This window comes from Budorcas taxicolor, chromosome 2, assembly GCF_023091745.1.
Source record: "Budorcas taxicolor isolate Tak-1 chromosome 2, Takin1.1, whole genome shotgun sequence".
Classification (NCBI taxonomy): Eukaryota; Metazoa; Chordata; class Mammalia; order Artiodactyla; family Bovidae; genus Budorcas; species Budorcas taxicolor.
Genome location: NC_068911.1, coordinates 92,027,327 through 92,042,978, shown reverse-complemented (window position 1 = coordinate 92,042,978; position 15,652 = coordinate 92,027,327). Strand labels below are relative to the sequence as shown.

The 15,652-nt window shown below is 34.8% G+C and overlaps 1 protein-coding gene across 1 annotated transcript in view; it reads left to right on the top strand.

Annotated features, from left to right (window-relative positions):
* Positions 1-15,652, top strand: part of MBD5 (methyl-CpG binding domain protein 5) — a 146,645-nt gene that overhangs the window by 103,356 nt on the left and 27,637 nt on the right. Inside the window, exons 7-8 of the mRNA XM_052635706.1 lie at positions 10,640-11,665; positions 13,253-13,461. Of these exons, the coding sequence (XP_052491666.1) occupies positions 10,640-11,665; positions 13,253-13,461 (1,235 nt within the window). The remainder of the gene's footprint in view (positions 1-10,639; positions 11,666-13,252; positions 13,462-15,652) is intronic.

Genomic DNA, 15,652 nt, shown 5'->3' with positions numbered 1-15,652 from the left:
GCATAGCTTCAATCATTTGGATGAGACATTGTTTGTCTCATTGTATTATATTTTTAAATTTTGATACCCCTTACCTCAACTTTGTTTCAGGTCTAAGTTCATATTGCAAAGTGTACGTATTTTATTAATGATGTATTTTAATTTATCTATAATGGAAAAGACCGACGTTTATTTATGTTCTTGTTTCTTCTGATTGTCAAGTTTAGACTTATTTTATATAGTCTTAGACATGTATTTTCTTGTTCCATGCCTCTGTAAAACATCAGATCTGGATTGCCAGTGCTGGGATTGTTGAAACACATATGTTGAAATTTTATTAATATAAGGAAAGTGTTAGCATATAAATAGCTAAAAGGGATGAGAATAAATGTCTAATAATGATGTGGATGTGACCAATCATGTGTAAGATAACAGAAAACATATGCTTGATAAAAATCTAGGTCAGTTAGAATTTTTTAAAGTATTAAACTTAATAAAATTTAATACTAATTAATGTACATAGATCTGATGTGCAGCTGGTAATAAAAATGGGTAGATTTACTAATGTAGCTCTTTTGATGAGCTGATTTATTAAAGAGGTCTCTAATATCATTTTTTTATATACACAGTGATCTGTGTCAGCTGAATGTACTGTCATGATAATTGCTTAGCATCCATCAAATAAACACCAGAGGTGGGCATTTACATGAAACAGCTGATGACAGACATAACTCTCCCTTCAAGCTTTGCTAAGTATTCCTAGCATACTAGGAAGACATTAGAAGAAAACACACTTTATCCTTAAAATGTTGCTTTTAGTTATCCATGAGTACCTCTGATGTACTAGGTGACTTACCTGTATTATTTCTAATTTGTACAGTCTTCCAAAGTATAAGGTGTTCTTATCATTTTACAGATGGGTAAATTGAGCCTCAGAGAACTGGAGTATCCAAAGTCATACATAATTGAATAAGGATTTGAATTCAGGTTCATCTGATCCTAAAATCCATTTTCTTCCCAGCTGCACAAGTTCTTCATTGGAAGCATCTAGTTGTCAGAAATACTGTTTTCCCTTTTGAATCTTTAAAAATATCCAAAAGACAGTGAATTGAAGCACATTAACGCATGTTAGAAACCATGTTTGTAAACTTTTGATGCACTTTTAGACCAAAGTCACTTATTTTGCCCTCTCTCTCTGTACTCTGATATCCTAGTATACAATAACTAGGATATTTGTATCAATGCAGATAAAATGTCCACAATATCAAAAGAACTGCCCCTCATTTGTGAACTACATTTGGTAACCTTGATGTAAATGATTTTGTATTGCCTCACTCAGTTAAGAACTGGTTTCCTAGTGGGTGAAGTGTCAGTAGGCCTTTGTAGGAGACAGCTTTGCCCATGCCAGCCCTGCCACACCAGTTCTGATAGCACAGTGCGGGTGAGAGACACCTGCGGGTGACATGGCCCAAGCATTCCTTGTGGTCGTGGAGCCTGAACAGAGCTCAAATACCTCCTGCTCACCCCAGTGCCTTTTTTCCACTCTCCTAAGCAGCAGCTCAAAAATGTTACAGTAAGATTTCATTGAAGACCAGAAATCACTCTGAAAACTTGATAGGTTATTTTCAAGAACTTCTTTTATAGAGAGGTTTTTATTATAAACAACCCAAATATTCATATTCTAGGCCTATATGTGAATACCAGTCCATATTTAAAATGTATTATAACTCATATATGAGAATTGAAGGCAAAGATGGTTAAAAAAATCAGATAAAAGATATGAAATGCTTAGAAAACACTAAAACTTAGAAGATAGGTTTTATTAACTCTGTTTGGTGTTTTGAAATTGCCTTTCCACTAAAGCTCTCTGAACAGTTTGCATTGCAAAGTTTACAGGTTTCTATTAACGTTTTGGCTATGAAATTACAAGTGAAGTTTAATATTTCCATGTAACAGATTTAGAAAACAACCAGTAGGATACTTGGTAACATTCCTCAGATTGTAAAACAAAGTTCTGGTGGATCTGGCAACCAAACCCAATCAGTTCCTCAGTATCAGTCCAATTCAAACTGCTGAATGCAGGTATGTTATGAAATCCATCAGTCGTATATACATTTAAAGCAATTTTCAGCTTATGAAGTTAGTTGAATTTCAACATTTAAGTGGTTCCAGCATGTGTCCTGTTGTTTGGTTTAGGGAAAAATTCAAAACCAAGTGCCCTGATGGGCAGATTTCATCAGGACCGTGCCTCCTCAGGCCTCTGACCGCTGCCCACCTGTTTACCACAGAACAAAAACACACATGCCAGTAACTGGGGCCTTTGCAGAGGACCCAGCCTTTCATGGCCCTGTGGGTTTTCACAAGTTTTCAAAGAAGCAAAAAGATTTGGACTATTCTGCTAACCAACTTAATAACTGAAGCTTGCCTTCCTCCAAATGATAAAGTCATTAAATACAACTTTTTCACTTTAAAATGCCTTTTATATTCTCATTTTTTGGTAATAAACATTTAATCAGCTCTTCTAAACACATGAAAATAAAGTCCTGTGAAGGGGCAGAGTATGGGTTTGTACCAAAAGAGTAAATGATTCAATCATTTCTTTGCCTTAACTCTTAAAGATATACATCGACTAACAAGAATATAAATAAACCTGTGAATAAATATATGCTCATGAATATTTATATGTTTTTTTTTTAACTCTGGAAAAGAAAGTGTTTTTTCAGCACAAAATACATTTGATTGAAACTCAGTGCAGCCTCTGAACTGGTAGGTATAAGAAACTTAAGAGATCACAAAAGGATACTTCATATATAAGCTTGGCTTTTTGTTCTCTGTATTTATTTATTCTTAGAACATCCCAGTAGAGAAAGGGAAACTGTCATTCCCTTCATTTGAGGTTATAGTTGCAAAAAGGTTATGGGATAAAAATACTCCAGGATGGATTATTGTACATGTTAGCTCTCTCAGGATATGGGACGTTTGAAGGGAAGTAAGCCTCTTGTCTAATGTAGACTTATATAGAGTGAAAAAAGGCAAAGATTGCTTTAAGGCTGTGACTGAATTAACAATAGTTGCTATTGAAAGTATTTCCACCCAAGTTTTTAAATGCCTAGATTCCTCATTTGATTGATGCACAGACTTCTAGGTTGAAAGTTGCCCTTTGCTCTTTTTAACCAAATACCAAAACTATATTATATTCTTGATTATGTGATAAAAATCTATGTCTATTCTTTTAGATAAATTTTTGCAAAATGAGCCATTTCTTCTCTGCTGTAAGATATTTTTACAATAGACAATGTCTTGCTGTTTAAGAAGGTTTCCTAATATCAGGGTTACACCACTTGCTTTGTTTACATAATCCAGGTTTAATGTTTCCTCGTGTACAAAAAAAGGAATTAAAATATGTTTGAATTTAGACATCGAGTCTATGTAATCAAAAGTGATAACAGAACTCATAGTGGTGCGATATGTTTGCTAATTCAATGATCTATTTTGTACCTTTCAAGAAATAAATTGTCCCAGTGTGCAAATTGGGAGAATTTTATTCTATTGCAATACACTAAGCTCACTTATAAAACCACTATAAATCCTTAAGATCTCAAGGAGATGCCTAAGCTTTATTTACTAAAATCAAGAGGTCTAAAAACATTGTAGTAGCCTCTGAAAGTACCCAAATTCTAGGCAGTAAAGTTAACTCTACCAAGATCCAACTCATTAAAAATAATGCTGAAACATAATTCCTACAGTGTCATCAAAACAGATTTCATTTCCATGTGCATGTAGTACTAAATAAATCATAAACTTCTACCTTCTCGGAACTTCTATCAAACAACATTAATGCTAACGAAGGAAAGAGTAGAGTAAAAGTTATTTTCTAAGAATTATACTTCTGGCAAAGTCAAAGTAACAACTCACCATTTTATAGATTTAGAATGGAACTAGACAAGTCTGCAGGTGTTGCCAAGATACTCCAGGGGTAGGAGCTAAATTCAGAATCTCTCTCCAAGACCCATGGGTACGGGTATAGGAGAGAGTAGTATTTATCACAGATGCCCTAGAGCAGGGCTCCTGGACTGCATAACTCCACAGGGATACCTGCCACACTAGAGTCTGATAAGTATGCCTCCTGAAACACAGCTCCATAGATCATCCCCCACAGAGCTGAGCAACTGAGAGGCCTCCTAAAGCAGTGTTTTTCAAACTTTTTTTTTTACATCTAATTTCTAACAAATTAACTTGGATTCCGTTTCGCCAAAGAGAAGTTTTTAATGTACAACAAAAATTTCCTGAAAAACACTCCATGTGATGCGCTCTGCCATTCTATCTCATCCTATCTTACCCTATCTCATTGTATTTTTATGACAGTCATGATCCACTGAAATTATTTCATCACCCACTAACAGAGCATGCCCCAGTATTCACATGTATAAGTTAACAGAATCAGTTTCCACAAAATAATATTGTGGCTATGCATTGTACTTTTTTTGTCTTTACTATTTCGTTTATCAAAATATACTAATTGAGGTTATACAAAATTGATTTTACAGCCTTTAAATAGCTCTAAACACTGTCTTAAAATATTCATGAGGTAGTTAAGTCAGTATTTATTGAGCATCTGGTATGTGCTCAGCACTGCTTAGCACAAGATAAAATAGTATACAATGGAAGGACACAGTTAACTATTAATAACCTAGAAACTACTTGCTCTGCTCATTAAACAAAATGGGGTAAACTCTCAGTTCGAATATTAACAGCTGGAGCATATTAACAGTGATTCTAGCATACAGAGAGAACAGAAATCCTACCAACCAAGAGAATTAACCTCTTCTCTCAGCATTTGTTTCCTTACAATAACTATTAAGAAAAATGTGATTAAAAGCATTTGCAAAACAAAAAACCATTGTTACTTGAGAAACTGAAAAATCTCAAGCTTTTTTTTTTTTCATTTCAACAGCTTTTAGAGTAATCCTATGTGTTAATAAAGGAAGCAGAAATGATCAGTAATAAAACACACAATTTTGTCTGACCCCATAAGAATGGCCTCCTTGATCCAGTCATCATCACTCTGACCTCATGCTCCAAGGTACAGGCTACATTCCTTCCTTCCACTGGTCTTCCCTCTTCCCTAAGAGGTTGGCCCTATTGACGGTAGAGAGTATTTTCTGAGATGCTGCACCGATCCCTCTCGCCTCTTTCTCCTAAATTGTTTTGGGTTTTGGTGAAGAACAAATAGACATAGTTCCTAGGGCTTCCTGCCTACTTCTGGTAAAGGAATGCTGGGCATTTATATCAACATCCAAAGTACAAGACAGAGATTGGTATATCTTTGTAAATACATGTTACCATGTCATTACTAAGGCTTGGGAAACTAACGTTGGAAGATCTAGACTGCTCATAAAAGTTATCTTTCAATTTTTTTAATCAACCCTTTAAATAGAATTTTTTTCTATTTTCATGGGATTGAAAAGTATATTTACTAGACTTACTAGGGCATGATATTTTCTCCTGTCTCTAGAAGCATTCATTTTTATTAAGGATTATCATTGATCCTGTTTGCAATTGAAATACACTTGCCAAAGCAAATGATAAAGGTCAGATAGTGAAGGAGTACCTTCTATATGATTTATTTCTTAGGTTTCTTGAATTTTGTGGCTAAAAGTCAGTATTTGGGTTTACCAATTTAGAAAAAGTTTTATAGCATGAAGTTATATTTATCAAAATTGGGACTATAGGCTGAACTGGTGTTATGGCATTTTTTAAATTATTTTTAATGGAAAGATAATTGCTTTACAATATTGTGTTGGTTCTGCCATACATCAACATGAGTCAGCAATAGGTGCATTGGTCCCATCCCTCTTGAACCTCCTTCCCACCTCCCACCCCTTCCCACCCCTCTAGGTTGTGACAGAGCCCCAGCTGGAGTTCCCTGAGTCACACAGCAAATTCCCATTATAATGATATTTTTAAAACACCTGTTGGTCAATTGGAATGAGCCTTATGCCCTCTCTGCACATACAAAGAAATGTGCAACAGTATTAATACTTAGGGCCAACTATGAAAGTTTAGCCTAATATGAACAATGACTTTTCTCAGAGTATTAGTGACAAAGAAGGAAAAAAAAATCTAAAGAGGTGGACACTACTTTTCTTTTGAAAAGCAATTTTTAAAAAATGAGATGAAACATCTCAAGCATGAAATTTAGTAATAGGAAAAATATCCTTTAAAAAATCCTAAAAAGAAATGACTGATGCTATTTCTGTATATACACTCATATGCAGACACACATACATTATAAATTATATGTGTATGTGAAGAATACACTTTACATCTGAAAATCTGCCCCACAGGAAGAACTCCCACTGTTGTTTCCTAATTGTACTGGACTATCTCAATCTCTGATTGGGTGTCTAGGAATATGATCTCACACCAGGGATGTTTGTTTGGTTAGCTTTCCAGGCTTAATTTCTTACTTCTTTAAAAGTAACAGAAACAATGAGAAAAAGAAGTTATGCCAGTTTGTGGTGCCGCTGGCTGGTGTGAAATAAAAATTCTTCCCAATTAAAGGACTTCTCCAGCTTGCTAACTTGTTCCAGGCTCCCAGCTGCCTTTTAGTTATTTAACTGCTAAATGTTCAGTGAATAGTTTGCTTTTTAAAAAACTCAAAAAAAAAAAAAAAAAAACCATCTCCTTCATTAGATTAAGCACAAAACAGCTGCTCCCACCAAAAAAAATCAGCTCTGAGAAAACATTTTTCCCCACATGCTTGAACAGATGATAGTATTTTATGTAGAGATGTAAGTTCACCAGAGAATGCCTATTCACAATTAAGTGGTTCAAAAATAAGCAATTTCCAGTTTTCCTTCCAGCTATAAAAATTGACAGGATCCTCTTTCAGTGACCCCAAGCAATAATGAGTGACTATAAGAATTCAGAGTACTTTGGGATGGACCTCTTCCTCTGTAAGATTATTTTAACTCTCCAGCTAGGAGTCTTCTAAAGTAACTTGACATCTTCCAACCATCTCCCTTCCAGCAGCCTTTATCTCCTGGCACTGGACCATGAGATAAAGAGTCAGTTTTCACAATACAGGAGTCACAATACACAATACAAGAGTCAGTTTTCACTTCCTCTACAAATGGGTGGTATTCTCTCCTCCATATACACACTTGCCACACACAGAGAGCAAGTGATCTGATTTCTAGAAGTTGAATGCATGTTTTATAATCTTAATAGATTGATTCAACCAACATTTTTTGAGTGCCAACCATGTGTTAGAGACTCTTAGGTCTTGGAAATACAGAGGGAAATAAGTAATCCTTGCCATTAATGGTTTAGAAAGATGACTTTAAATACCTTCACTGCTTGTCTAAGGCAGCAGGTTTAACCAGGGTTGAGAGGGCTGAGGTGGGTAGAAAAGCAGCGTACAATATTTTCAGTCATATTTCTTTGTTTTGAGGATACATAAGATTCTTATTACCTTCCATACACTGTATTACCTCCTTGTCTGTTTTTAAAATTATTTTGCTTCCACTTAGAAGCCCATTCTCTTTTCCACTCTCAAATCCCAGATCAAAGGTTACCATTGCTTAGTTTTTCCTAACACCTTCAGTTTTACATTTGTCCCCTTGTTATATACCTGCTATAGTTCCTAGCATATTGCCTTGTAGTTATACTAACTTTATGAAAAGAGCTTTAAAATTTCCTGGTTCATAATAAGCTCTCAGTAAATGTTTGAGACAGACAGGTAGATCTGTGTGTTTATCACATTGTCTAAATTCTGCTTTCCTGAAAGAATAGGCAGGGTGTTGTGTTATTATTGTTGTATCTCTGTATCATCATTTTTATCCTTTTGTTCAGCAGAGTATACTTGATTGTTGAATTGGTGTGTTGAAAACTAGGGAAAATAAAAAACATGCCTTGATCCACATATTACCCTTAAGAAGCTTGTGGTACTCACCACCTTCTTTTTGGTAATGCAAAAATATACCTAGAATAACTGTATTTTCTTTATTGTAATTCCTCAAGAATATTTAGATGGAGAACTTTTAGAATAATGTCCCCAAATGATTGCTTTCATAAATCCTCAAAATGGATGTTTCTGTTTCACAAAATAAAGATAAAAGAGTAATAACCTCTAAGGAAATCCTTCATCTACAAAGCCTTGTATACACACTAGACTATTTCAGAAATGTACTCTTGACTGTGATTAGAGGAATGGTGATCTGTATATTTAAATATGTCATGATTATTTAGCAGATAGGGGAAAAAGCCATAGATAGTGATTACTAGTAAATAAGAGTTTTTATTAGCTTGTTCAAAAAAGTGGTTTCCAAATGCAAATAAACCAAAGTACCTGTTTATGGAAATGGCAGCAAGATTTAAGGAGCACTGAAGCGTTTAAGGTATTACTGTTTTTTATCACAGATCTGAATTAATGTTTAAAGATTTGTATACTCTATGCCTACCTCAGCATCTTATCTCCTTTAAATGCAACAGTGAGAGCTTTAAAAAAATAAAGTAGACCACAACAGCTAGAAGACTTGCAAAGTCATGCTATAGAGATATATGTGTTGGATACGCTGATTTTATACTTCGTATTGTTACCACATCATCACAACTAACTTTAGCTACTAATGTCAATAATGATGACAATGATAGCTCGTTTTATTTGTATACTTTTACGTGTTGCAAGCCTTTCACTTACCTGTCTTTGATGCTCACAATGATCATGCCAGTGAATTTCCTTAGAAAAATTCAAAAGTAGGAAGCTTTCATATACAGGAAGATGTCCATCCCCATGTGATATATAATAATGAAAAAATCAAAATATGAATGCCAAACTTTATCAGGTAGTTCAATAAATATGATCAGTCCACATGCTACATAGTTAAAAGTATTCATATAGAGTCTATATTTCAAAAAGGAAAAACCCTTGTGTTATTCTGGTAGGAGAAAAATGAGAAAAATATATCATTGTATTCGTACTTCTGTTACAACTATGGAAACATTTCTGTGTATTTGGACAAGGCCTCAGTGGTAACATAGTCATATATAAAGTTTGTTGCGATGGCATAGCACAGCGGTAAAATGTTTGAATTATTTTAGATTTTCAGTAACACTGTATTGTTCATTATAACATATACATGTTTAATACTTTAATAAATGTATGTGCTTATAATAATTAATATTTGCTAAATGTATGTATTATTATAAAACAATGCATTTCTTTAGGGTAAGACATTTTCCAAAAGATGCTTGTAGGTTCCTTTTCAACAGAATGTGATTCTCACCCTCCCCACACCCTCCTTGTACATCTGGATCACTAGGGGTGATTTCAAAGAATACTACTGCCCAGGCTGTACCCCAAGAGATGAGTTCTTGACTGATCTTGGTTAAGGCCCAGACATTGGTTGGTTTGTTGGCTTGTTTGTTTTGTGCAGCTTGGATTGGTAACAACTAAAACAGTTATGATACACAACTCTAATTTTATTATTAAATTCCTTGAATTTTCATCTTTAGCATACATAAGATTTTCACAATTAAGAATACTATTTGGATGAAGACTGGTCTTTTTAAGGAATCATGAGTATAAAGTATTTTTATGCTATTAGAATGACAAAGATTTAAAAATAATGATAAAACACAGTGTTGGTGAGAAAAATGAGTACTACCTACATTGTTTATAGAAATATAAATGGAATGCATATTGATCAGCTACACTGGAGGGCAGTCTGACAACGTGTATCCAGAGCTTTAAAAAATATATAAACCTTTTGTCCCTGGAACTCTACTTTTAAGAATTTTTCCTTAGAATACAATTGAGCATATTAGCAAAGATGAGTAAATAAGAATGTTTATCATAGTGTTGCTTAAAATAGTAAAAGATTGTAAACTATCAAAATATCCACAACTGTGGATTGAATAAATTATGGTATATCCATACATGGATACTAGTAAAATAGATCTATAGTTAACATGAAAGAATAGTAACAATGTATTGATAAATGAAAAGTTACAAAACAATATGATCCTGTTTTCGTTAAAAACATATGTAACATATATATATGTATATATGTGTGTATGTGTGTGTATGTGTCTGCATATGTAATATGTACATACAGGTGGAAAAGCCCAGAAAACTATATACTAAAATATTAATAGTTATATCTACGTAGGTACTTCTTATTTTCTGTTTTGTATTCTCATGTATATTCTATTTGTTTTTTCCCTTAAAAGAAAATACTAGTAATATAAAGACCAAAGACTAGTAATAAAGACCAAAAAAAATTTTTTTATGTAAAAATATATTTTGAAAAATGAGGCCTTGTTACTTTTTTCTAACCAAATGAATGGACTACAACACAGCTTCCCCCATTTTCACTTTGTCCGGCTATGAAAAACAAGATATTTGACAGTTAGAACAGCTATTTCTTAAAGTGCTAAACTTCTCCAGCATATTTATGTTCAAAGTAGATTAAGAAGTATGAAGTTGAACTTGTTTCATTAACGTGTCAGATCATCTCTAATTACAGTTAATCTGGTTAGCCTCTACAAAGATGGCATGTAATATATTCATCAAAATGTATCTCAATGTATTTTTATAGAGAAGTCTTCCTTAACCTCTGTAATTAATAAGTGGGTTTTTTCCTCTTTCTTTCAGGCGGTTCAGGACCATCCTCCTCCATAGCCATAGCTGGCATCAACCACCCTGCCATCACAAAGACAACATCTGTTCTTCAAGATGGCGTCATAGTCACCACCGCAGCTGGAAACCCACTGCAGAGTCAGCTGCCCATTGGGAGTGATTTTCCTTTTGTTGGCCAGGAGCACGCACTTCATTTTCCATCCAACAGCACTTCAAACAACCATCTTCCACACCCCTTGAACCCCAGCCTCCTCAGTTCTCTACCTATCTCTTTGCCAGTGAATCAACAGCATCTCCTAAACCAGAATCTATTAAATATCCTCCAGCCTTCAGCAGGAGAAGGCAAGTCTGAGATCAACCTCCACCCTTTAGGTTTTCTCAACCCAAATGTAAACGCTGCTTTAGCTTTTCTCTCCGGTGACATGGATGGGCAGGTATTGCAGCCTGTTCACTTTCAACTCTTAGCAGCCCTGCTTCAGAACCAAGCCCACACAGCTGCCATGCTTCCCCTGCCATCTTTCAATCTGGCCATCTCAGATCTTTTGCAACAGCAAAATACCCCCTTACCCTCATTAACACAGATGACAGCCCCACCAGACCATTTGCCAAGCAATCAGTCAGAGAACAGCCGAGCTGAGACCCTTTTAACCAATCCCCTGGGGAACCCTTTACCAAGCTTTGCAGGCAGTGACACTACTTTTAACCCCCTCTTCCTCCCAGCTGTCACTGGGGCCTCAGGATTAATGGCCTTGAATCCCCAGCTGTTGGGAGGTGTCCTGAACTCGGCATCGGCCAACACCGCTAATCATCCAGAGGTTTCCATAGCAACTTCTTCCCAGGCAACCACTACCACAACCACTACATCATCAGCAGTGGCAGCACTGACTGTCTCAACACTTGGTGGGACAGCAGTGGTGTCAATGGCAGAAACATTGCTGAATATATCTAATAATGCTGGGAATACACCTGGTCCAGCTAAACTCAACAGTAACTCTGTGGTGCCACAGCTACTTAACCCTCTACTGGGGACAGGTCTGCTTGGTAAGTTAAATTTTTTCACAAATTTTTACAAAAGAAACGTTTTTCTAATTCTATTTTCTCCTTTAAAAAAGACCTCCATTTTGTCACACTATTTTTAAAAATGTTTTTGTTATGTCACAGCTTGCTTAAGGAAGAACTAAATATAATAACACCCACACACAACCATAGTTATACAAACATGAAAATGACTTTTTCCTTTTCCCCTATTCTAGAAATACTAAATGTCATTTTAATCTGCCTTCTCTTCTAATTCTGATGCCACCTAAACCTAACCTACTCATCATTCTCTTAAGCCAAGTAGTGTCTTATTTTTCAAATAATTAAAGCACAGGTACACCTTAAAAATAACATTTATTTGAATTTTAGTTGATGTGGCATCACAGGGTTAGTATGAGCAGCTGCACTGTGGATGAAAACAGTTTGAGGAAGTGCTTTTCCAGGTGATCCCTAAATTAATGAAACTAGCTTATCCAGCAAAATAAGAAACAAGACATAAAAACATTCAAAGTTAATGCTTGCCCAAGTTCAAGGAAACAAATAGCTACTGCTCGGTTTTCTCAAACAGTATTATTCTTTAGAACTTTGTAGCTTAAAAACAAAATCCTTTATGTAGATTATCTTATCTCAAAAAATTAATAAAATCATGTCAAGTATATTCAGCTGTTTGATGCAGGTAATTGTAGTATAGAGATGGTGCCCATAAAGTCTGGAAACACAGGCAAATGTACATGATATTGTCTAGGGCATCTTCAATAGCTAAAAAAATTATATGTTTCTAGTTTTCATAAGCACTTTTATAAAATAGTTTAATTAGTCCTATTTGGCAATCAAATTAGTGTAGTAAAGAACCTAAAAAGCACTACAGATTTCAAGTCATAGGACAATTTCTATGACATTATCCTCAACATAAAGTCAATGTAATTTCAAAACAAGTTAATTTTGAATTTTGAATGTAACTTTGGTATTAACTATCCTATCTGATTATATAACATTTATTTCTTATGACTATGACAGTGAATTTTCTATATTAATAGTTTTTTTTACAATTTTAATTTTAGGTAACCAAAATACCAAATACATATTTTATGTAAAAACAAAATATATATTAAAACAAAGGCTAAATACATATTAATACATATTTCTAAACCAAATTTAATTTGATTTGGTGGTAGTTTTTATTATGGCTTGAGAACTAAGTTTTGTAACCAGGCCTGGTCAGGCCCACATATTTTAACTATCTTATGATTGCTAAAGCATTTAGGGCTAATTTTAACCTTTAATTGTGGTTGCTTTAACAAAAATGGCTTCAAGGAATTCTATGACACTGAAGATCAATATATAAGGATTGGCTAACGGATAGACCAAAGACTAACTAGTCTCTCCATGATATGAAATCAAGACATTAATTATGAAAGATAAATAATAAAATTAGTCTTTCTTACCACTTAGTAAGACTTTGAATAGAAAAAGAGAAAAGAGTTACCATGTAAGTCTAGTTTTTAGTTTTTTTAGAAATCCTCAAGAAAGATAGGCATAAGACCTCCAAAGAATCACATTGACTTATATTTTATATTTTTCATACTATAGGTGACATGCCCTCAATAAACAGTACTTTGAATAACCATCAACTGACTCATCTACAGTCGCTGTTAAACAACAGTCAGATGTTTCCTCCAAATCAGCAGCAGCAGCAACTTCTTCAGGGGTACCAGAATCTCCAGGCATTTCAAGGACAGTCCACAATTCCTTGCCCAGCTAACAGTAACCCCATGGCTTGTCTCTTTCAGAACTTCCAGGTACTCTCCTTTCCTGGTATACTTTAGTAGAAAACAATGTTTACTACTTGTTTTGCTAAATTGGAAGAAACAGACAAAAGAAGGTGATTATGTACCTTTTCACCTCTACTTACAATTATTCCTCAGTAATGAATGTTAATGTTTCAGTGTTTTTGTTTGAAGCATTTTATTTTGTCTGAAGCATCTCAGTAGTCCTTTAGAAGTTGTTGTTAAAAACTGATCATGTTACCCTCTTAAACTCTTTTGTGGTTTCCCATTGCCCCCAGGGCTTCCCTGGTGACTCAGTGGTAAAGAATCCACCTACCAATTCAGGGGACTGGGGTTCCATCCCTGGGTCAACAAGATACCCTGGAAAAGGAAATAGCAACCCACTCCTGTATTCTTGCAGGAAATCCCATGGACAGAGGAGCCTGGTGGGCTATAGCCCATGGGGTCGCAAAAAGAGTTGGATACAACTTAGCAGCTAAACAACAACATTGCTCCCATGATTAAACATGACTGAGCGACTGAACTGAACTGAACTAACATGTTTACCCTGCCTCACTCTCCAGCACCGGCTCACACCATTCTCTCCCTGGCTTCAACCACTTAGTCTTCTTTTAGTTCTAAAAACAAATAAATTCTTGATAGATTAAGGAGCTGGATGGAAAGAGGAACATTAAATAAATACATGAAGAAAATACCGAAGATTTTAAAATAATCTTAGGGTAGAAAAGACTCTTTCAGCAAGGCGCAAAACCAAGGAGTCAAAAAGAAAAGAGGTAACAGAGTTGAATACTTAAAACTTTAAATCTGTACGATTAAAGATATTCTAAACAAAGTTGAAGACAGGTGGCAACCTGGCAGAAGTTACTGGATTGGCCAGAAAGTTTGTTCATCGGCCACATCAAAACGAACTTTTGGCCAACCTAATACATGCATAATAATAGCAAGTAATTGCCATTCATAATATTTTAAAAGCTCCTACAAATTAGGAAGAAAAAAGAATCAATTAGAAAATGAGCAATAGAAATGAACAGACATTTCAGAAAATTAAATAATAATTACTAATAAACATGAATAGCCAGAATTATACAAATTACAACATTACTATGTCCATCAGATAGATGATATCCTTTGCTAACAGAGGAGTGGGGAACTGGATTCTTTCAGATATTATTGTTGGTCTGATTATATGCTGACATAGTCCTTTTAGAGGGTGATTGATAGTTTATCAATTTTATACACATACACACACACACACATATATGTGTCTGTCCTTTGACCCACAAGTTCAACTTTTATATTTTGGAAAAATCAAGGCACAATCTAGAATGTTTTGTTGCAGTTTGATTTGTGGTGTCAAAAATTAGAAACTGATCATGTTATCCTCTTAAACTGATCATGTTACCCTCTTAAGCAACCATCAGTAGGAAAATAGTTAAATATTGAGTATGTTTTGCTATCTTCATCTATCTAGTAGTTTCGAAGATTAGGTAGGTTTATATAATCTGATATAGAAAGACCCACAAGATTACAGAACTCCAACACTGTTGTATTATAGAACAATACTAAAATATAATACGACTTATAAGAAAAAAAGAAATGAGGCAAGGGGAAAGGAAGGTGGGGAAGAAAGAAGGGAAACTAGATATATATCTGCACACTTAAGGCATTAATAACAAGTCTATGAGGATGTATTTGAACACTGAGCACTTTTGAGAAAGAAATGGAATCAGAGTGGGATACAAAAGTATAGATTTGAGTGGGAAAGTGATGAAGGAAGCTTTTCTCTTTTGGACAATGAAAAAATACTCATGTAATAAAATAATTTAGAAGGGAAGAATAAGCTCTCAACCATGCCATTGAGTAAATAAGTAGGTAAAGCCTGAAGGGAATCCATTAAATTTAGCAGTTAGAACATCAGTAGCTTGGTAGAATGCAGTTTTTGCAGAGTTGTGGGAGCAGGAGCCAGATGGCAATGGATGGAAGAATGAAAAATAAATTAGAGTTTGGATTACTCTTTTAAAAACTTTTTAAAACCTGACTACAAAGAACATAACAGAAATAAAATAGTGCCCCAAGGCAGGCATAGGTTGAATGCAAACTTTTATTGATAAAATATGGAAGCCATGCATATAGTTGAATGCTAAAGAAAAGAGACCAAAAAAAAAAAAGTAGAAGAGATTGAATATAAAGAAGAGAAGGGGTA